Here is a 22,753-nt window from a genome sequence, read left to right as displayed (position 1 = left end):
ACTACATACAGTCACAGAAATAATTGCATCACTTCTTACGTTCTAATGCAGTGGGGATGGTATTACATGGCAGGAATACAGGGTCAATTTTTTGTTGTGAATGGCTAATATTCTTTAGCTTGGCCACATTACAGAGGGTCCTAGAGTACTCTTTTAGCTTACTCTCCACCTAGAGGGGTAGCTTTAAAAAACTGCTTATGAGTTTTTAGGCTCCTACTTTAGAAATATTCTTGTAATTGTTGCCTAGAAGAGCTCTTTGTTATCAGTGTAAACTGAAAAATACTTTCTAGATTGTAGATCCTGGCAGGCAGTGAGGAAACTAACAAATCCATATCCAGATGTCTTGAAATATAAAAAAGGATCTTTAAGTTTGAGAAGATGTCTCTGTATGTCTCCTGGTGTCAGTGGGGCAGCCCCACAATTGTGTATCCAACATGTGACTTACTTACCCAATGTGGCAGGGACAGGCTGGAATGGAGATTTAACCTATATCTGTACAACCACCAGCACTCGTGTCCTTCATGTAAGAATCTGCCTAAGTGGGCTTAATAATGTACCACAGCCTGAGGCATAAAACTGTCCATTTTTGAAAACTACCAGTAGTGAGAAGTGTGGACATGAGATAATAATCTATTCTGGCTCTGCAGTATCAACATTTAATACAGTTTGTTGAAGATACCAAGATTCATATAAACATTTAACATGTGGCTTTGGATATGATCAGTTTGTGACAACAAAGACAATTAGATCTTCCAGTTTAACACAACACTGCAGCATGTGCTTATTTGATGAATTGGTGCCTGCATATCTTCAAAAGCCATTATTTTTTTTCTATCTACTAGTAGCCTGGGTGAAAGAATCTGAAGCAAAGATTCTGTCTCTACAACTATATACAAAGCTAGAGCACAGAGCTCCTGTATGTCCAGATGGAAAGTTTTGGATGGAAATATGTTCCCAGGCCCTGCACAGATGGCCGGTTCACGAGCAGAAAGCCCGACACATTAGGACTCTGCTATGTACACAGACTCCAGGTGGTAGCTCTGATGGGGCTGCTTGACGTCTGGTAATTCTAAATAAACAGCCAGATTCCTCTTTTTCTACCTGGGCATCATTTATAGAAAACAGAACTTGTCCATGGAAGTCTGCCTGGACTGTGAAGCATCTACCAAAGTGTTTGCATTTAGAAGCTTAAAATACAGAGCTGTTGTATTGTGTGAAACTTGAAGAGATAAATCACTGACATAATTGTATATGACTTTGAAAAAAACCACCAGAAACTGGACAGGCAAAGTTTCTACAAATGACATTTCATCCTTGAGGTCTTGACTTAAAAACTTGCATTGAATAGGCTGTAATACCTGGGCAACAGTTTGGATACATATCCAATGTTCCAATAAATACGGTGTTTGTGTCTGTGCTGCAGAGAGGAGGTGAAAGTATTTGAGGAAGCCTAAACATTTTTCCTGCCTTAATACAAAAATGCTCCTGAATAAGCAAGAAAGGAGGGCAAAGCAACCATTAAGTGTATAGTGCTTTTCTAACAGCAGAAATTAGTGGTAGAATAAGTGATACTTCATTCTTAAAAGTTTGCTGTGTCTGACTAATTTTGTTGAGATTTGGAGCAATCCTTAGTGATGAAAAAGGGAAAGTAAAGTCAGGCCTATTCAATAAAATGAGCATACACTGGCTGGACAGAGCAGAGATTTGCCCTTCAGGTGGGGTCTGGGGCATCATTGTTTTTAATCAAATTTCCAAGGAAATTGAGACAGTTAAAAGGCAATGATTTGCCAGTATTATTTTAATCTATTGCATTTTAAAGTCTAGAGACTGGCTAAACTAATGCAAAGTGGAAGATCTCACCTCAATCCTATTGCCTGCATGGGGTGGAAATTAATAATAGCTGCTCTGTATTAGGGGCCTAGTTGTGGGGCCCAGGCTTGCCACCGGAACCTAGTTTTTGGTTTTATCTGTTCAAGGTTTCAGTTCAGTCCTGGTTTAATCCTTTTTTGAAGAGTGGTGGTTGGAACGAACTTTTGAATCTTTGACAGGTCTGTACGAACATCTTGTTGAAACTGCAGTCCTGGCGATGTCTGCAGTGCCATCTAATGGCTACAACCGGCCCAGGCAGCTTTTAACCTTGTTTTGTTTTACCAGCATGAAATTTGTTAGCACCTCGAAGAGATCGCAGTTTGGTAGCAAAGGGGAGTCTCTGATGCTCTGTGCTATGTACAGACTTTCTCTTCCTGGCAATAAAAATGAGATGGGTTTCCTTCTAGATTTTTGTCACAATAAAAGGCTCAGTCCCTCACAGTGTTGTCTCAACAAGGTTGGTTTGTCTACACCAAGATTCACTGGAAATTTCCTCCATTATATGGATCTTAGTGACAGGGCAAGATCTCCCTGACAACTTCTCTACTAGAAGGGAGTTGTCCTTATGCAGAAAATCTTCCCCAGTACACAGAAAACACCTTACAGGACTACCTACAGCCCAGTTCGAATCCTACGCTTTGTCCGTCCCCAGTTGTAGGACCCTATGTCCTGTGCTAGGCTTATGCAAAACCATTTGTTCATAAAACAGCCCCACTCAGGCCCCATCCTCCTAATATGTGGCCATGATGGACTTTACACTGAGATTCAGTGGAGGGAGGCTTTAGGCTTAACCCAGGCAGAAGCAGTGAGCCTCAAATGGTGGTAAAAAAAAGCTGGCTTCCTCCTTGTCTCTGTCAGCTGGTTGCTCATGGTAGCTTTCTAGTGGTGGTGCAGCAGAAATAAGGCAGGACAGAACCTGAGATGTAATCCGTCCAGTTCCTTGGTGAATTCATAACTTTTACAGGGTGGAGGGATGCTGGTCGTGCCCAAGATCTTTCCTTTTCTCTCTGTCACATGACAATTTTTAAGGCACTTGGTCATTTGTGACCAGGCTCAGTCAGTTTTGTAATAGTGTATAAGGAGACTTAGGGTTTTCTATCTGAGTGACTGTACTTGAAGTTTCTTGCAAGAATGTGGAATTACACCTAGCGACACACATGGCCCTTCTAGGGTGCCAAGGTTCTTAAAACAGAAATTCAGCATGATGAATGGATTACCTAGCTCCTAACAGGGAGTCACAGTGATGCTTTTGGCAATATGTAGCCTTGCAGCTTGAATGACTGTTCCTACAAACACAGATCAGAACTCATGCCTAAGGACTTCAGCAAAGCATCATATTTGAGTAGTTTTATTCCAAAATACATTTGTTGGTGTCTTGTGTGTCAGAATTCAAGTGTTTGAAGCATTTGGATGCCCTACTGAGTTTTACTTTTATTGCTGTAAAGATCTCTTACATGAAGAAGATTTCAAATCTTGGCTGTAAATATAAGGTGCTAGTGTTTAATTTCTTTTTTTATTTGTCCTCACTGTAGGATTTGCTCTCCTTGGAGGACATCCTTCCTTCCTTACAACACAAGACATACATCTGGGCACTAATGAGAGTCTCACAGATACAGCAAGGTTGGTAAAATGTGACTTAACTGATCACTATGTATTTGGTAGTTGATCAGGCTGAAACCTGTCTTAGAGAATTTTGGAAGCTAGTATTTTTTTTCTGGAAAAGGTCAGAAGGCACTCAAAATTTCTGAAGTGTTTAGAGATCAGCTTACAGAATCTGTAGTTCAGTACATCATCATTCTGTTCACTCTAACTCTCCAAAACGTCTCACAATGATAAATATTTTTATTAAATTGGGCACATAGTGTTAATGAGAGTGACAGTCAAACAAGTGGAGACATTGTATGAACCTCAGTAGTATAGCTCCACTGATAAATTCAGACAAGAAGGATGCAGTCAGGGCCCATGCACTGCAATAACCTCTCCAAGAACAATCCCACCAGACATGCAGGACTGTCACCTGGTGAATCTCTGCCATTCAGATGCCAGCCTTGCAGCAAATCCAGATGTGTACAGACGTAGTTTGTATAGGTCAGTTTTCTCCTTCCCAAAGGGGATAATAAAGGGCCATTAAATCTTTGGTTCACGGTCTCTTGAATGACCTTTGTTTGCACTCACAAAAGTGAAAAAGACAGTAAGCTACAAGAAATCAGGCAAAATGTAGAAGCAGGCAAATCTTCTGGCGATTCTTGAGGAGTCCCCATTCTGTGAAGGAAGCTCCCACAATACCCACTTCCCATGCAAGCCTTCAGCACCTCTTTCCTCTGTCACTGCTTGCTCTTCCAGGTCAAGTCCCTATTTATGACCCTGACCTGGGGATTTTGCTCCTCTGCTGAGTCAGAACACTCACCTGCTACAGTGGAGTGAGGGCTTTCCCAATTCCTTACAGAGCCCCACGTGCTCTGCTTCACTCCTGCTCTCATTAGCAGAATTTTGTTGACTTTGCATAATCAAGGCTGAGCAGTTTACCCAAAAGAGCAACCTGAGTGTTAATTCATTGGCGTTTCTTGTGAATGAAGGATAACATGCCAACCCCATTCAGTTAATGTAAGAATAAAAAAAGCATGCCTGTAATAGACCCAGAGAGCATTTCAAATATTTAAATCCACGTGTCTAGGGCTCTGAAGCCCTTAGAAGTACCTGAGATTGAGACTTAAAGCAAAAGGGTAACAGATCCGTAAAAGCCACAATTTTTATTAGAATTACTGCAGGTAAGAGTTGAAAGTGTTTCTACTGTGAACATATTTTTAGTGACTAATTACCTTCTCATAATACAATTCTCCCATGCTTCACAAGACATTTACATTTGCACTGACACAGTAGCAAAAAGTTACCACCCATTAAGGAGCTCTAAGCCTTTCTGTGCTGTTTAGCATGTCTGATATATTACGTGAAATGAAATATAAGTAGTGTATCTGCGTGTGCCACCGTAGAGCAGTACCTTTGTGTATTGTGCCATTGGGTTCAGCGCCAGCACCGAAGAACTCATAGGATGATATTACCGGTCCACTGGCATTAGTAGGGGATGGATCTTTGCATCTATGAGGAACAGGTTTACTTCTCACCACTTGCTGAGAACACATCAACCATAGGCCCCTGTAGGACTATGAATGACAATGAAGTAATCTTGTGAGAGATTTAAACCTTTTGAAATTATGTGTACTTGCAAAACAAAAACAAAACTATCTTGAATAGCAATATTCTACCCAAAATATATACAAGTGCCCCACTTCCTAATTCAGAGATGAGCCACACCAAAAAGGTATACTTTTATTTATGTGTAATTTTAGATTCCTCAGAGGATACACTTGAGTAAAAATTTCCAGTGTCTCTCTCTAGAAATAAAAGTTATATTGAAAAGAGAGGCATGCAGCATTCCAATACACTTATATATTTCCAGGTTCTGGGATTTTGAAGTTTATAGGCTCAAAGTCTTGCAAAAATAATGAAAAAAGACCTTGTAGCTGGTGATAACATAGGAACCTTGAATGAAAAGTCCCCTGATGAGCCTGTGCTTACTCTCACTCACCTTCTAAAACTTCACCTTTACTAAAGGTTCTTATTTAGCCAGGTCTTTTTTTGCTGTGCAATCCCAGTCTTACGTGGTTTCCTTTTCCAATTGATTGTGGTAATAAATTGATTTGATAACAGAAGACTTCATCTGCTCAGATGAGGTCTATTTTTTTATTTCCCCAAGTGCAATTTGGTTTTGATTTCACAAAGAATAAACCAAATTTCCATCTGGGTTTCCTACTATAAGATATGACATCTAGAAATGCTGGCAGAAGGGCTGTCTGATGGCTTGCTGCTAAGTGTCTAGTAAGTCCAGTATCTACTTTCAACAGATTAAGGAAGAATATCCAGAAGTTTTGACTAGTTGGTAGTTGATTATGACTGAATTTCCTCTAATGGCGTACCCTATAAAGGAACCATTTTCTTTAAATTCAGTCACATCAGGTGAGAATCAGCTGTCTTGACATCCTAAAAATACAGTCTAATAAAAATGGGCAATTCCCGAGTGTGATTGCCTCTTTTCCTTGACTGGTGGGACTGGCTATGTCTTGTTTAGAGTGGACACGTGTTAGATGGCCAACAAAAGGAACCATACATCCCGTCCCTGATCACTAGTTCAGAACATAACAGATTTTCCACAGTCACATGCTTCAAGCTAGAATAAGCACATATACATGGAAAAAGAAACTAGTGAGTTAAGAAGAAATAATGGCACAAACAGCAACTGTTCCAATACCTCGCAATCAGTAAATACCTTCCTCAGTTCCTCCTTTTCACTTGTAGCTGCTATCAGGAGTCTTTTCTTCAGTGAGAGCTCTACAGGGAATCTTGAAACATTTTATGAGTTTTGCTTGTGTGAGGAATGTCTGGTGTCAGTAGAAAATATTAATTAGTGACTTCATCAGGAGATCTGTCTGCATAAAGGCCATGGCATTAACATCCATGTTTCCACAAGAGGAGATATCAGAATCTTTCATGGCTAATCAGTAAGATAGATACTGCAAGGATTTTTCATACTCTTCTATTCAGTCTCTTCCTTGTTTTGTTTTAAGGTCCTTTTAGAGACAACATGAAAACACTCAAAATGCTACTTCAAAGTCAGGCTTCAGGGCCTGATTAAAACACAGAAATGCAGAGCTCCGATCCATATTTAATTTATCTAAAGGATTCAGAGAGTATACTATGCTAATGCACTATGCTAATCTCTGAGTCTCTCACACTTTGACAAATGAGGTTAAGACCAGAGTGCGACAGTGACTTCTGCATGCCCTGATCCATATACTGAATTTCAAATTTGGATATTACTTCAACGCAGATACCATGTGTGCCAATACACAGGTGTGCAGGCAGGAGGAAAAACAGCCTGGTGGTGTTGGCCTCCTGCTTCTGTGTTCATTAAGATCAGTAAATAATTGTGGTAATCCAAGACAGATCTGTATTCCTGACCCTCCCAAAGGTCAGGCTACCATACAGAGACGCTGTATTATTCAGTCAATGCTACATTTGTTCTTTCCTAAAAGACTCAAGAAGTCTTATACCTTATCTCTTCTGAAGTTATAAAATTCTTCAAATGTTCAGTGTCACATAATCTCTTATCTTAGTTCAGATGCCTTAACATTTATGGGTGTTACATCTGTAGCTACAACCAAATGCTGAAGAGAAAACCCATGAAATACAGCAGCAGTTTTCATTTACTTACTATAGTTTGTTAATAAGTAAAACTGCTTACTTATTAGCAGCTTGTTAAATGTCTGCATTTAAGCGTGTTATACAGGCATGATAAATTATTCAGATAGCTGAAAAAAAAAATGGTTTATTACCACTTCTCATTAATATTTATGTGCTGCATGCTGGAGAGTGTAACAAGGATATATTTATTATGTTTGACTTGGGTATTTTCTGCCATCCTCTAGGGTGCTGTCCGGTATGACAAATGCAATTTTGGCTCGAGTCTATAAGCATAATGATCTGGACCTAATGATTAAAGAAGCCACAATCCCAATCATTAATGGATTGTCCAATTTACACCATCCTCTCCAGATTTTAGCTGATTACCTAACTCTTCAGGTAACAGTATCATCTATGTTTAATAACAATTTTTTTTTGTTAAGTTTCGGTCTTGGTAAGTATTTGGGGAACTCAGTTTCAAAATAATTTATTCCTAGGTTTTTCTAACTGTTAATTACATGGTGCTTGTTATTTAAAGAGATCTTCATCCAGCAATATAATTAAGGACCTGTTTAATTTAAAACAATTACATAGTCCAATCAGCTGTAGTGGGACTGAAGTTAAGCATAAAATTAAGTACTTCATTGGAATTAGGCTGCAATTCAAAAAATGTGCAGGGGGCTTTATATGTTAAGATAAAGGCGAGATCTTGGCTCAGCCAAAGCCAGTGGAAGTCTTTCTGCTGACTTAAAAAAACTCAGAAGTTCACTCTTGGTTCCTCCCTAATCTATGAATAATTTAAAAGGAATTACTATCCATATGTTAGGAAATTGTTTGAAAGAGTTTGTTTTGAAAAGCCAGTTAATGCTACCAGTGCAAATGCCTAGTGCTTAGGCACTTAAACCTATTTAAACTTCGCTCACATCAAACAATAGTTTAAAAATATCATATTTTGTATTTTAATCTAATGAAATAGTTGATTTGACAGCAGGATAATGTTTTACACATAGAATACCAGATGTTTATCTGTGAACAGAAGGACTATGCTGTTTTACAATCAATTCAGTAACTGGCTTATAAAAAAAGAGTATTATACTGCAGTGCTGGTTGACAGCTATGATGAACTCCTCTGACCTTGTTTACTTTCTGAATGAATAGAAATCACACTGCTTGAAAAAAGAAGGGCAGAATAATTTCCTGATCCATTCAGTTGTGTTTCTTGGCTGTCAAAGACTTTGCTATGGGACATTCAGCTTGTGGAAAATATCTAGAGAGAGTAACATTAAATTATTCACACCTTAAATTTTAAATACTGAAAGACTCATTTGTTCAGTGAAAATTACTTCTTCCTTGCCTTGATTAGTATTTTTCAGAAAATTTTCAGTACTTGAAGTGAAGAGACCAGCAAAAATCCGAGCACTTGAGGCTAAAATGGTTCACGTGCCTCAGGATAAGGTACATTTGTGATATGACATTGAGCCAGCCTCAATGAACTGTTCAAATTATGTAAGACAATAAGCTGTAATGAGACTATCACCAATCATTAAATGTCATAATTTCATTTAAACAGTGTGTACATCCATAAAGCAGGTGAATCTTACAGTTGGGTTTTGCGAGGGGTTCTGTCTTGCAAACACCTTAATTATTAGCATTTTATCACTTGTGAATAACAGGCTTCAGGAATAATCTGTGATTCATAGCCTACACAACTGTTGCTATCTCTGCCCCTAAACCTGGTTTTACTCAGGCCACTGACTGCGGCACCAAAATTCAGAGTGCTGTTGCCCTGTACTCCATCTCCTGTCAATGATGAGAGAGACCACTGAGCATCTCGGTCACACTCTGGAGATGCATCTCTTTCTCCACTGATCTTAGAGGGAAACCTCTGGAGATCAGCAGCATGAGCACGTGCCCTGTTGATCATTCTCTGCTCCTCCTCCATTGTGTTCTTGTATAGGGCAGCCATGCTAGAAGCTCCAGGTGAACATGAGCTCACAGGCTGAACTTTTCCTTCATTTGGATACCAAGGATACCACCCTTCTTGGATACCAAGACAAGCAGCAACAGCAGGAGTGTGTCCTTATTGCATCAAGCACTTGGGAGGATGTCTTTGGAAAGAGTGTCCCTGCCCATTTTAAATGATGAGGAAACAGGACCATAACAACTGGTGCTCAAATGAAAGAAACATTTGATGTGGAGAGGTAGCATGACAAAGTGAGCACTAACAGAGATCTCAAGGAATGGCTCAACTTTTGGACAGACATGGAAGCTTTTTAAAATTTGCAGCACTTTCCCAGTCAGCCTGATAAACAGAGCACCTTTTCCTCCAACTGTGCCCATCTCTTCCCCAGCCTTTCCAGCATGTTCCTTAGCCCAGAGTTTGTCAGGAGGTCTTCAGAGGGCAGCTGGGTGGCTGCTCCACTTTACCAAGGACACACTGAAACACTGCTTTCTGACCCACTTTCCATTCCTCCTTTCTCACCCAGTACGGAAGAGCAGGCAGGGGGAAGCTCTCAGCTGCACTGTGGGTGTTGGCGCTGCCTGCGCTTTCCCTTTCTGACCTGCCACTCTGCTGCCTTTTTTCCTCTGTGCACTGTACACTGAGGTGAAGACCACTCTTACAGCCAGTAACATGTAGTAAAATGGCTTTTTTATCACCTAATGAACTTTACCAGGTCACAGAAGTAGGATAAACATTTGAAGTGTGATCCACAGGGTCTGGTTGTTACTTACAATCAAACTTCTTGTAGGATTTTCAGCAGGGTAAAAAGATGTTATCTGAATACTGCCTGCAAGAAGATTAATATAGGAATGTTGAACAGCACCACTGATTTTTTAAATGGATTGAAAGTTCATATATAACATTTAGACTGCTTTTCTGCAATGCAGAGGCAATTTATTTTATTTATACATACATGCAAACTACAACAGTGGCACAGACTGCTAGCCTTATAGTTAAACTAACTACAGATTTTGTGCAGCTTATTTCTCTTTAAAGATGGCTCTTCCTTATCTCTGTAAATATTTTCCTGCCTGAATCTACTCCTCCCTCCTGTCAGTACGTACCAAAAATGTGCTTTTTTCCCCTCTCTTCTTTCTTTTCCTCCTGCATTTGCCAGTGAAGCACTGTATGCACTCTGGCCCTCTTCATGCTTAGCACATTTTTATTCATCCATTTTCTAAATCCTATTAGTTTTGTCATATGCCTTCTTGAATCCTCATTGAGCATTTCCCTTTGGTCTGGAACTGCTTAATTTCCTGGTTTGTTTTGTCAAAATGTCTTCTTGCTCATGGCTTCTGATTCCCTTTTCACAGGTGCATTTTAGTGGCTTTATTTTATTACAGTTTGTTGCATTCCCCAAACAATGCAGCTGGTTTATTTTCAGGGCTGTCAGTTCTCGTTCTGTGTTCAGGGTGTCCTTGTCAGATCACAAAATGTGCTCCTGTCATGAATACTGGGATGAGATTCTTCAGGTACAACATCCTCTTGCCCAGCGCCTTCTTCCTGAGCAACTGGAGCCCCTCACACGTTTGACATCTAAACTGACTCTGCCCTTTAATACTATGGTCAGGTTTAATGCCCTCGATTACACCAAGAGAGATGTTTTTCTTAGCATACATGCTACTCTCTTTCTTAAAAGTTGCATTGAGCGGAGTTTGCTCTTGAGCTACAACCCACTAGAAATGGCTGTAAACATTATGCAACCTGATTGTGAGGGTTTGAGGCTTTGGGCTTTATGAGTTTGTGCTGGTACTGTGCACGGGCAAAGCCACCACACTTCTCTGCATGTGCTGGAGGCACATCACAGGCTCTTGCTGAGTCCACCCGGTGTCTCTCAGTCTCCTGTGCAGAAGCTGTGTCTCACTTCTTCTGCTCTGTGAAGCTTGGCTGAAGGGCAGAATCGCTCAATTTGTATTCCAGGGACGAACTGGTTATTGACATCGATTCAATTGATATTAATGTCACTGGCCAAATCAGCTAACTTGTAGCTGACTGCAGGATGGCCAGACTGGTAATTAGAGTGGATCCATACGCCACTAGCTTTTTATGTCGCTGCTCTGAAGGGAAATTTCTTTTTCAGGAAGAAATGGTTGGCATAAGAAATACATCAGTGATTATTTTTTAAATAGTGTAACAAATTTTAGTGTTGCCCAGCTTGAAAAGGGCTGCCATAGGTTCTCGACTTCTCGATGTGTGACCCAAAGAGCTTAAGTTATTATAGTCTTCAAATTTATTACCATCATCATCATCATCTTCATCATTATTCTAACCATTAGAGATTCCAACTAAGATCTGGACTGTTTTCATAACCATGACAAAAACCATTGTGGGAATAAGAAAGGTAACTGGCCCAGCACCTGCCTTCAGCTCAGTTCGAGAGCCAGTAGATCCAAGTTTGTCCAGCTTCTCATTTACTGGATTTCACTGTCTCCCAAAGGGCTAAAGCTTCGACTAGTCCCCTGCTTTCCTTTTGGAATTTTGACACATTATTGATTCATTATTCAAAAGTTTGTTTTAATTGAGAGCAGTTATGACTGTTGTGGTCAAACATTTCAGAAGTAATCTATAATGGTGTCAGAGTTTCAGCCTAGCTGGAAGCAAGTCCAGGCAGAGGCAGACACAAATGTCCTAATTAGTTAAACGACCCTTCTCTAAACATACAGCAGTGCTAAATCACTGAGCATGCTTATTTTTTGCAAGGGTTTGATACACTGGTACACTGCAACCACAGGTGAGAACAGAATGAAACATTTTAAAAGCAGCATGAGGATGAGAAAGTTGACATGAGTAAAACTGACATTAATTATTTAGGAGGGATTTTTCATGCAAATAGCAAAGCCAAGTTTTGTAGTATGAGAGCGCAATCACTAGTTTTCAAAAGAGGCACTATATGGGAAAAGGGGTCTAGACTTTCTAAATATGTTATTTGTTGTATGGCTTTACTATGAATATAAATATTTTTAGGTTGGGTTCCAAATGTAGGGAAACCACAGAATACCCAAGCAGGTAAAAGTCTACATCAGTATAACAGAGTTTGGAAAAACTGGGGAGGGATGTAAGGGGAAATATTTCTTCAGAGGCTCAGGTGATCACCAAGTATTGTAAAGCTTCTGGTTTAACTTAAAGCATTATCATCATGACAAAACACTTTTAGCAGGATCTTCTCTGTGCAGTTGTAGAAGCAGATACTTATCAAACAGGAAAAAACTGTGTGTCTCATGTACAGTAGCTTTCCTGTTGCCTCAAAGCTTTCTGGTTCTGATCAACACAATCATCTCATCTTTCTTAGAAGCTGAGGATGTGTGTGTATAAGCAGTACAGTCACTGTCATAGTGAGCTGGCTTCAGATGAAGAGGTTTGAGTTACAGCAGCAATGTACCGGTGGCAGTATAAAGCTTAGCATAGGATATTAAATAGGCTCCACTAGCACACACACCGCTTGATTCTGCCTTGTCTATGACTTCTTCCATTAGCTAAACATCTTCATTAAGATTAGCTCAGCTATGTCCACTCTATACAGTAGTCACTGCAGATGTGGCTTTGCAATTTGCAGTACTTATGGAAGGTCATTATACAGACATGTCTAGTACTTCATATTTTATCTGTAACAGCTTGTAGCCTGGGAAAACAGACAAAAACATACCGTATGCACTGTGCTTCTTTTAATGCAGAGTAGCAGCTGGTAATAAGGTAGAAGTTATTTAACGTAGCAGTATATTTGTGACTCACTAGTCAGCGCGTTGAGCATTACAGGCTGCAATGCCTATTTTTAAACAGTAAGATCAAAAGAACTCTGGGCTGTCTCATTTGCCCCTGGCTGTGGGTTTGTGTTTCAGCCATCACTAAGCTGGAAACAGCCCCTTAAACAAATGCTTTAGTTCAGCCTTCTCCTAGGAGCACCATTGCTAGGAGATGTGGGAGGACTTTGAAAGATCCTTGGAGACCTGCAGAGCTGTTACACTGAAATAACTTCTATGTCCACAAAGTCCTGATTTACTCTCCTGTAAATGCCCTTGAATTAAACCTGTGCCAGTGACCCTGCTGCTAACAAACTTAAACTGAAAAAGCAGTGCTTTTACAATACTGTAACTTTAACCCTTAAAGTGTAGGCAGCCTGGAGGCTCTATTAGGTTTGGATTTCAGCCGTGTTTTAATGTCATTCAGTATTTCAAGTGCTAGTATTTTTGACTCAGGATTGTGGTCACTGGCAGGAATGCCAATAACTTTGTTCTGGAACAATGTCACAACTATTTGTTTAGGAGAAGCTGCTGCCAGGAGAGGAGGGGGTAGTCCCAGCCCTTTTCCTGTTTAGTCTTTTAGCGTCTTTGCTATGATTGCCCGCAGGTTGCCAGTTAGTGCTGCTCTACAGTGTGGATGCTTATCTCCTCTGACAAGCATTGAATCGTGTCACACAAAGTGTTGAAACACTGTCTGGCTTCCAGCTACAACAATGCCGTTGTAGCATGGCCTAGTTTTGAACTAAGAATAAAAGGCTCTCTGTCAATTTTTAGTCTTTTCAGTCATGAGGCAGAGTTCTGAGGAGCAGGCATATAGAAGTGTTTGGTTATGTCTTGTATCAACTTATGTTACAGAATCACAGAATCACGGAATGTTAGGGATTGGAAGGGACCTCAAAAGATCATCTCCAATCCCCCTGCCGGAGCAGGAACACCTAGATGAGGTTACACAGGAAGGTGTCCAGGCGGGTTTTGAATGTCTCCAGAGAAGGAGATTCCACGACCCCCCTGGGCAGCCTGTTCCAGTGTTCTGTCACCCTCACTGAGAAGAAGTTTCTTCTCAAATTTAAGTGGAACCTCTTGTGTTCCAGTTTGAACCCATTACCCCTTGTCCTATCATTGGTTGTCACCGAGAAGAGCCTGGCTCTATAAACACACACATTTAAAACAAGGCTTGCTAAAGGGTCTCGAATTGTCTTGCTCTGGTAATGCAGAACTCTTGTTACTTTTATTCCTCCCTAGGCCTTATCTGTTGGTGGCTGAAGGCCACAGTAGCTGCACAGGTACAGTCTGTAAGTGCCATCAGGCAAAGCTACAGTTAATGCTGTGATGGTCTTTCAGGTTCAGGTAGTCCACACTTTAAAAAAAATCACTCCACTCTTCAGCTGTATGAGAGGAGCAAACTCTGCAGGGCATGAGGGGCACAGCTGCTTTCCAAGCATTGCTTTTTGCTATCCTGTACAGCTGAGACGGTTAACAAGCACTCTAAGGGCATGGCCACTGCCACAGCTGCAGGGAACATCCAGTAGAGACAACCAAGCCAGAACAAACCTGAACAGGGATATTTTCACAGTTTGAGGAAACCTGGAAGAACTGCTATCCTAGGTATTAGGACTCTAAATTGAGAATTTCTGCGATTCACTGATATTTAGGGCACCAATCCATGGCTGTATGGCTTTGGTGCTAAAGTTACTGTGTGTCTGGTGCTGTGTGTCTCAACCTGGGCCTCACCATATGGCATATGTGTCAATGTGTCCTTCACTGGAGAAAGCTGCAGCACTTAGGTCTTCATGTGAGACACAGGGGCTTTTCCTCCCTGACCACCTTGTAGCTGCAGTAAGTTCAATCAAAGGCACAGTTCCATGCAGCTCGCATTTGCAGGTAGCCAGCCTTCTTTGCACCAGACCCGTCTGATCAGTCCCTCCTACCTAGGGCATCAGCTTGCTCGGCTTGTCTGGAACATAACCCCAGGACTGTCTGATTCATTTGGCAGGAGCACTATGGGGGGCTGAAAGGGCTCACTGTCACCTGGATCGGGGATGGAAACAACGTCCTCCACTCCATCATGACAAGTGCTGCAAAGCTGGGAATGCACCTGCGCATTGCGACCCCCAAGGTAAGAAAGGCATGTGCATGGGGTACGGAAAGCAAACTTTGCCCATTCTTAGAATCGTAGAATCACAGAATGTCCTGAGTTGGAAGGGACCCACAAGGATCATCGAGTCCAACTCCTGTCCCTGCACAGGACAACCCCACAGTTCACACCATGTGTCCGAGGGCTTGTCCAGTCTCTTCTTGAACACTGTCAGGCTTGGGGCCGTGACACCTCCCTGGGGAGCCTGTTCCAGTGCTCCAGCACGCTCTGGGGGAAGAACCTTTTCCTCATGTCCAACCTAAACCTCCCCTGGCACATCTTCCTGCCATTCCCTCGGGTTCTGTCACTGGTCACCAGAGAGAAGAGCTCAGCACCTGCCCCTCCTCCTCCCCTTGTGAGGAAGCTGTAGCCTCATGAGGTCTCCCCTCAGTCTCCTCTTCTCCAGGCTGAACAAACCCAGTGTCTGTAGCTGCTCCTCATACGGCTTCCCCTCTTAACCCTTCACCAACTTTGTAGCCCTCCTCTGGACACTCTCCAGTAGCTTTATGTCCTTCTATCCTGTGTTGCCCAGAACTGCACACAGTGCTCCAGGTGAGGCTGCACCAGTGCAGAGCAGAGCGGGACAATCACCTCCCTTGCCTGGCTGGCAACGCTGTGCTGGATGCACCCAGGACTTGACTCAGCTGCTCAGATACTTCCCGAGGGCCTCAGCCTGGTGGTACCTGCAAGTATCTTCAGTGCCAGCTTTCAGAACCAAGGTTCAGAATCCCGATTCAGTTATTTTGATTCAAAGCAGGAGTAATTCTGAGGCCAACTTCAGAAAAGCTGAGGGTAATTAATGACTGAAGTATAAATCAAGGAGGATGACAATTCCATTTGCTGAAGTGTGATGTCATCCAAAGCCCTCTCAAAAAAAAAAAAAATTAAAAAATAATAATTGAAAGGTGTTTCACATTGGTGGCACAGCTTTTTAGAATGCTGCAAGGTAATACAATATAAAATATAAAACAAAGAATCAGTTTATGTTGAGGAAGCCTCTTTTCCCTGGGTTTCCTGATGCAGAGACTTGGGCATGGATTCCAGGAATTCTTCCTAAGTAATTTATTTGCAAGGCACAACATAGAGCAGCTCGAGCTGGGTGCCTCCTGAACAGAGGCTCTCAGCAAAAAAAAGAAAACTTGGACAATTATACCCTTACAGTCTAAGCTTCCCACCTCTATTCCCTAGCAGTTTGGAACAAAAGATTAAATGATGGGTAAGCAATTAATTCTGTAACTGTTAAAATACATTTTTCTTACCTTATCAGAACACTTTCCACCGGTCTATCTCCAAAATAAACTTTCAAAAACATCAACATAATTTCCTCAAATTTTACAGTTCTGAAAGACATTCTTCTTTCCCATGCTGTGTACACATACGCAGGCACGTCGCAAGAAGAGCCGGAGGCCACGAACGCATTGCAAAGAGCAAGTTTTATTTTAGTTACCTCTCTACTGAGGGATCTCCAAAGCCACACCTGAGCTCCCAGACAGAGGTGACACCAGTGGGGACACAGGCGGTGCAGCAGTTCAGTCCTGTTAAGAACACCACTGGGCCTGCCAAGCTCGCCTGCATTTCAAGGCTTCAGGCAGGCGCAGCCTCCCGCTCTTTCTCACAACAAAGCAGGAATCTCAGACATAGTGATAAGGTGCCTGGAGTTTCCCACAGGCCTATGTTATACAATGCAGAGGTTCTACTCATCAAGCACACAAGGTCAGCAAAACAGTTAGTATGATGTACATGCTTTTTCTACAGACAGGTGCAAGTCACTTGAGCGTATTTACATTTAACTAACCTCCACACCAAATCTTCCACTATATTCCCATACACATGCCAAATGGTTCGATCAGTATATTTTAACCAGTGTTAGTAATCAGTAAAAATCTTATCAGTATTCCATGATATGTTACCTGTCATCTCTTCTGGCAGGGCTTTGAACCAGACCTCAGAGTAACTGAAATGGCTGAACAGTACGCCAAAAAGGTAGGAGCCTAAGAAATAGCCCAGTAGAGTGGTGTGAACAGTTTATTTGCATTACAAATCAAATTGAAATTTCTTGTCTTCCTGATCTTCCTTATTTTATCCACATTAGCATGGTACCAAGTTACTTCTCACAACAGATCCTTTGGAAGCTGCAGACGGTGCCAATGTCTTAGTTACAGACACATGGATAAGTATGGGACAAGAAGAGGAGAAGAAAGAAAGACTAAAGGCATTTCAAGGTTATCAGATTACAATGCAGGTAAAAACTGAGATTTGTTTTTCTGTTGATGCCTTTACAGTTTGCATTTATAAGAATCAACATCAGCAAAGCACTGATATTTTTTTGACTGGGGCAAAGGAACAACCCCATGCAAACCTCCCTCCAGCTTGAAAAACTCACAAAGTTAAAAAAGTCCAAGTTATCTTATATACTTCACATGGCTTGGCCTCTTTCAGAGCTTCCCAGTGAGATATAATTCCAGAACATGTGCAGGAGAGCTGAGCCTTTACTTCTTCATGACTAAAAACTATTTCTAACTTCACGTTTTCTCTTTGCTACCAGAAATGCTCTGTTGTATTTTATTTAGAATGAACAGCTCACAGATTAACTCTCAAATGCCTGGGCAGCATTTGGGGCAAATTTATCTATATCTGTCAATAGATGAAGCATTAAGTGTATGTCTTTAAAATCATCTACTTGAAATTCTTATCAGTACAAAATCAGATAGAGAAAACATAAAGTCATAAACTATAAAGTGTCCAAGATAAAAAAGACATTTTCCTTGCTGATAGAATTACTGCTTTAATTTACAGTATTTTAACGGAGGTTCACAAAATACTATTGATGGGTATGTCTCTGATCTGGCCTAAAATGCTGTAATGCATTAGATCAATGTTAGATCAATATATTATGAATTACAATATCAAAAGAAAAAAAAATATAGCATTTGAAATCATGGTTTAGCATGTTCATGTTGCAATTATCTATGGTATTATATTACTATATAGTTTTAAAATAAAGATTGCACTTTACTGATCCACTGGGTCACTGGGGCTTTTACTCCTCTACTAAAGCAGGAGAAATAGAAGTAAATATTTGATTTCTGTGAAGTCAACATTGAACTCTTACTGATTTAAATTGGGATATTCCCATATTATTCACAGATGAGGAATTCATTTGAAGTTAGTGGAATTCTTCTGAGTTCATCATCCAAATAACTAGAGTGGGAGCTAATATAAAATTTGTTAACCTTTTTACTAGTAAAGGATTTTATTAATGTCCTCCTACATTTCTTTATTTTTATATATTTTTTGATCTACAGACTGCAAAATCTGCTGCTTCCGACTGGACTTTTTTACATTGTTTACCCAGAAAACCCGAAGAAGTTGATGATGAAGTATTTTATTCTCCACAGTCACTGGTTTTCCAGGAGGCTGAAAACAGAAAATGGACAATTATGGTAAAAAAAACAAACCAAAAACCACTAGTTAGAGGTTAGGGTCAGCTTCTGTTCTGCTTTACACTACAGGCTTGGATTCAGCTTGGTTCCTCAATAAATAGTAAATGTTAATACATATGTTTGAAATGCACCCCACAGCACATCACAATTTCGATTACAGGCACAAATACTTCTGGAGACAAATGGGACCTATTTTGACAATAATCTGCTGTTGCTTGACCTAGTGATATCTATAGTATAAACTGGGTTTTTTAATATATATATATATATTTTAAATTTAAATCACTGGGTTTACTCTAATGATAAACTCAGCTGCTCAGTTTTAAAACATGTTAAATTCTAAGGTCCCAGGGACTGGTCTTAGAAACTACAATTTCCCGAACACTCGAAGCTAGAGATTCCGCAGTTTTCTCTCAGGAAAAACTGCCACTGACACCAATGGGAACTTTCCCTGAGAAAGTGCTGCAAGAGCAAAACTTTAAAGGACCCTGAAAAGTTATGGTGTGGGTAGTTGTGTATGATCCTTGGGAACCATGAGAGAACGCTTGGTGTTTAGCATAAACCATGACTCCCCTCTCAGCATTCCTAGAATTGCAGAAAATTACTGCCAGATCTCAGTAGCCTGTTATTTATTGTCGGCTTTAGAACCACTGTGTTCACAAAAGCTGGTAGAAAACTTTCGGACGTGAAAAAAAAAGAGCGAAATGGCATTGTCGTAGCTCTCCAACAAACGCTAGATGTGCTTCAAGTGAATAAGTAGTTGAGTATTGTATTTATCAAAACTTCAGATTTTGGACATGGTCAAAATTATTAACAAATTTGTGTTAAATTCATAGTTTCAGCCATGAAATTCAGAAAAGTGCTCATATTTTTATTTTAATTTTGCAATGTTTCTAATTGAGTTAAATAATACATTTTTTAAAATAAAATAAACCCTTTCCTTTGAGTTCCAGCTGCACATTTTTGGGGGTAAGAAAAATGTCATATTTGTATTTTATCAAGCTAAAAATTGATGAGTGTATGTGTCTTGTGTATCTATTATTTTCTACCACTTTCAGTTCAGACAGCAAACTGAAAAAGAAATTATTTGCTTCGCTGTAGTTCCAAGCAAGACTGAGTGCAGCTGTGACACTCAGAGAAGGGCAACAGGCTGGTGAGGGGTCTGGAGCACAAGTCTGATGAGGAGCAGCTGAGGGAACTGGGGCTGTTCAGCCTGGAGAAAAGGAGGCTGAGGGGAGACCTGATCACTGTCTGCAACTACCTGAAAGGAGGTTATAGCATGGAGGGTGTTGGTCTCTTCTCCCCAGTAGCAAGTGATAGGACAAGAGGAAATGGCCTCAAGTTGTGCCAGGGAAGGTTTAGGTTGGATATTAGGAAAAATTTCTTCATGGAAGGAGTGGTCAGGCATTGGAACAGGCTTCCCAGGGAAGTGGTGGAGTCACCATCTCTGATGAAACCTGGAAGATGAGGTTCTTAGGGACATGGTTTAGGGCCAGTGTTAGGTTAATGGTTGGACTCAATTATCTTGGGGTCTTTCCCAACTAAAATGATTCTGTGATTCTATGGGCACCACTGAGGGGCTGCGCAGCTGTCCGTACAGTCCCTGCTGTGGGCTTGGGCCTCCCATCACAATGAAGGGAAAGGGAGGACAGGCAACAAGACCACAGCCCCCAGAGAACTCTTGTAAATCCAGTTCTGGGCCAAAATAACAATTTGCAGCCAGACATTGCTGTGAAATACCAACAGAGTGAAGCGGGAAACACTTTGTCAAAACTACGCAAGCATAGGGCTTGTGCTGTACACAGGTGTGGGGAGGATGGCAGAGCTGCTGAACCACCATGTTTTATTGGCCCGCCACTCCTATTACTCTCCTTTTGCAGCCATACCTAAGGTTTGTTGGAGTACCAGGGGAGTGCAAGAGGAGTAGATGACACACTAGTAACCTCGCTGAGGGTTTTCCATGTTTTACCACAGAAAGTATAGCTAAACTGGGATCAATTTCAAAGTTCTTATTCTAGTATGGCTCTCACTGATGCTAATGGAACTTCTGCTGAAATCCACAAGCAAATCTGTGTGCTGTTTGGGTGCCTACAGCGTCTCCTAGCAGTAGCTGAGGATACAATACAACACGCCAAAAAGGCCTCATCATTTGATCTAAATGCTTTGTCTGAATTTCTCCATTAATGTATTTTGTCTGCACTGAGAAAACCTATCAGCTACAATACAGAACATCCTAACTGATTCACAGCTCTTTCCTGATTCATCATCAGAAATTCTAGCAAATAAATCTAAGTGTGCAGCTTTTTGGCAGGACAATAATTTTCAACACAAGACATTAGACCTGGAAAATATTTCCCCCTTATTTATTTTTATGGAGTATCTGTTTCCAATATGATTGGATTTTTTCGTTTCTTTCTCCTCTAGGCTGTCATGGTTTCCCTGCTGACAGATTACTCACCGCAGCTACAAAAGCCTACGTTTTGATGCTTGGATTCCTGCCAAGAGAAAAATATTCTTCATTGGCAGAATATTCTGGTCCACAAATACGCAGATCTTCTTCAGAAAGGATCAAGGCTATGAATGATTCTTTAATAAAACTGTATGGTTAGCTGTATAATATTGCATTACATTTGTGAAAATGTTCAAGACAGCAAACACCATTTCAAAAGCTGCTTTTCATCTCGATGCTCCAAGTTGGCTATCCTTTCTAGTGATCAGCATCACGGAAAATGTTCCAAGGTTGTACTTTAATAATTGGCTCTGCCAGCATCATAGGCTGAGCATGGCCACACATGGGTGTGTTGGAACTCATACAGTGTAACAGGACAGACGTAAACTTCTCCCTTAACTTGTCCATTTAAGTGCTGGTCTCAGGAAGTGTGTGCCTAGAAGCAATACTTTAGTTTACCTTGGTTGCCTGCACTTCCTGGGCACCCTGGCTCCTGTTTCTGTCCTCCAGCCAACCTCCAGATCCCACTCCTGTTTGACACAGAAAATACAGAGACCTTGTGAGCATTATCTTCCTCCATGACATTCCTGTGGGCTGGCGCAGGAGGATATTGCTGCAGAACTGGAATAGAGCAGCTTCCCCCGGGCTGGATGTGGCAGAGAGAGATGGCTGGAAGGAACTAGTTCACTCTTTGTCTGTCTCCCCTAGACCTTCACTCCCTAAACAGAATTTTGGCTGGAGCAACAAGGTTTCTATTTCTTTTTTTTTCTAAGCAAACATGAGGGGCACTATATGATGGAACCGTGTACAGCTCCTTTGCAGAAAGAATTTGCTGCATTATGTTTGGCACTGTAACATGGTGTATGTTTCAGATAATCCTTCTTTGTAGTAAATAAATTAATGGCATTTGTAGTTTTTATGATGGCTGGATAAGTGTGCTTAGTATTTCAGGTAACGCTTTGAGAACTATTCAAAACCACCTTCTTTGTTGTTTCTAATTAGATTCAAGACTCTTGATTTTTTTTCCTGCTGTAATACTGGAACGGTGTCTGTGATTTTTTTAAAATTCTGCAAAGGGGTTTTCATTTTCTGACCAGCTCAAAAACATTATTTAATTCCTTTCAAAATTGGGGTTCATTGCTGGGCCACACACATCACTGAAATTAAAATAAAAATACTTTCGTTTATCTACCCACTTATAATTGATTCATTGTTTTTGCAGGCATTTGTATGTCTCTTGTTAACATTTTCTGTTACAACATTACAAGAGTTTCAATGGTTCCCTGATCATTTACACCTCAGAGATCTAGCTGCGTCAATGATGGAGGAACAGGGTATGTGCTAGAAATCAATGTTTTACTTTCCAATTTAGTATGCAGATGAAGATGCAGGCAATATAGCATATTTCTGGTTATATTAGGTTCTGCTTTGTGAATTAGGCTCCAGTTCAGCAAGCCACTTAAAAGTATGGTTGGTCCTCTTGCAGCTACTGAGCTGTTCAAGTGCTTAGAATTGTAGATGCCCTCCTAACCCGATTTTAGTGCTGAGAGTAGGCAACTCATTTTGTGAGTCCTTTCAGAAAAAACACATTAATGTCAGTTTTATTGTGTTGGCTAATGTACTATCAGTCAAGTCAGGCAGATTTATAATAACAAAGCCGTATTGTTAAATGTTTCATGGTGAACAGATTAACAGTTATCTGCTACTCTCTTGCTTCTTTGTGCTCTTGATTAGAGCTAAAATGCATTTAGGTTATTGCAGACCCTTTTTATACTTAGGCACCTGAGCAGGATGCCAGATGTCTGAATCCCCTTGACATTTTTAAAACACATGCATAGATCTGCTGTACAGCACATGAGCAATGGAGTCAAACATTTCCGG

The 22,753-nt window shown here is 40.8% G+C and overlaps 1 protein-coding gene across 1 annotated transcript in view; it reads left to right on the top strand.

Moving 5' to 3' along the window:
* OTC (ornithine transcarbamylase) overlaps nt 1-22,063 on the top strand; it is a 31,921-nt gene extending 9,858 nt beyond the window's left edge. The window contains exons 4-10 of the mRNA XM_005501667.3: nt 3,402-3,489; nt 7,353-7,506; nt 14,840-14,962; nt 16,910-16,963; nt 17,073-17,222; nt 18,286-18,423; nt 20,848-22,063. Of these exons, the coding sequence (XP_005501724.2) occupies nt 3,402-3,489; nt 7,353-7,506; nt 14,840-14,962; nt 16,910-16,963; nt 17,073-17,222; nt 18,286-18,423; nt 20,848-20,907 (767 nt within the window). The 3' untranslated portion in view covers nt 20,908-22,063. The remainder of the gene's footprint in view (nt 1-3,401; nt 3,490-7,352; nt 7,507-14,839; nt 14,963-16,909; nt 16,964-17,072; nt 17,223-18,285; nt 18,424-20,847) is intronic.
* The last annotated feature ends 690 nt before the right edge of the window (nt 22,064-22,753 follow it).

This window comes from Columba livia, chromosome 1, assembly GCF_036013475.1.
Source record: "Columba livia isolate bColLiv1 breed racing homer chromosome 1, bColLiv1.pat.W.v2, whole genome shotgun sequence".
NCBI classification, from domain to species: domain Eukaryota; kingdom Metazoa; phylum Chordata; class Aves; order Columbiformes; family Columbidae; genus Columba; species Columba livia.
Note: the sequence above shows the minus strand (reverse complement) of the source record. Positions and strands in the feature narration are given on the sequence as shown.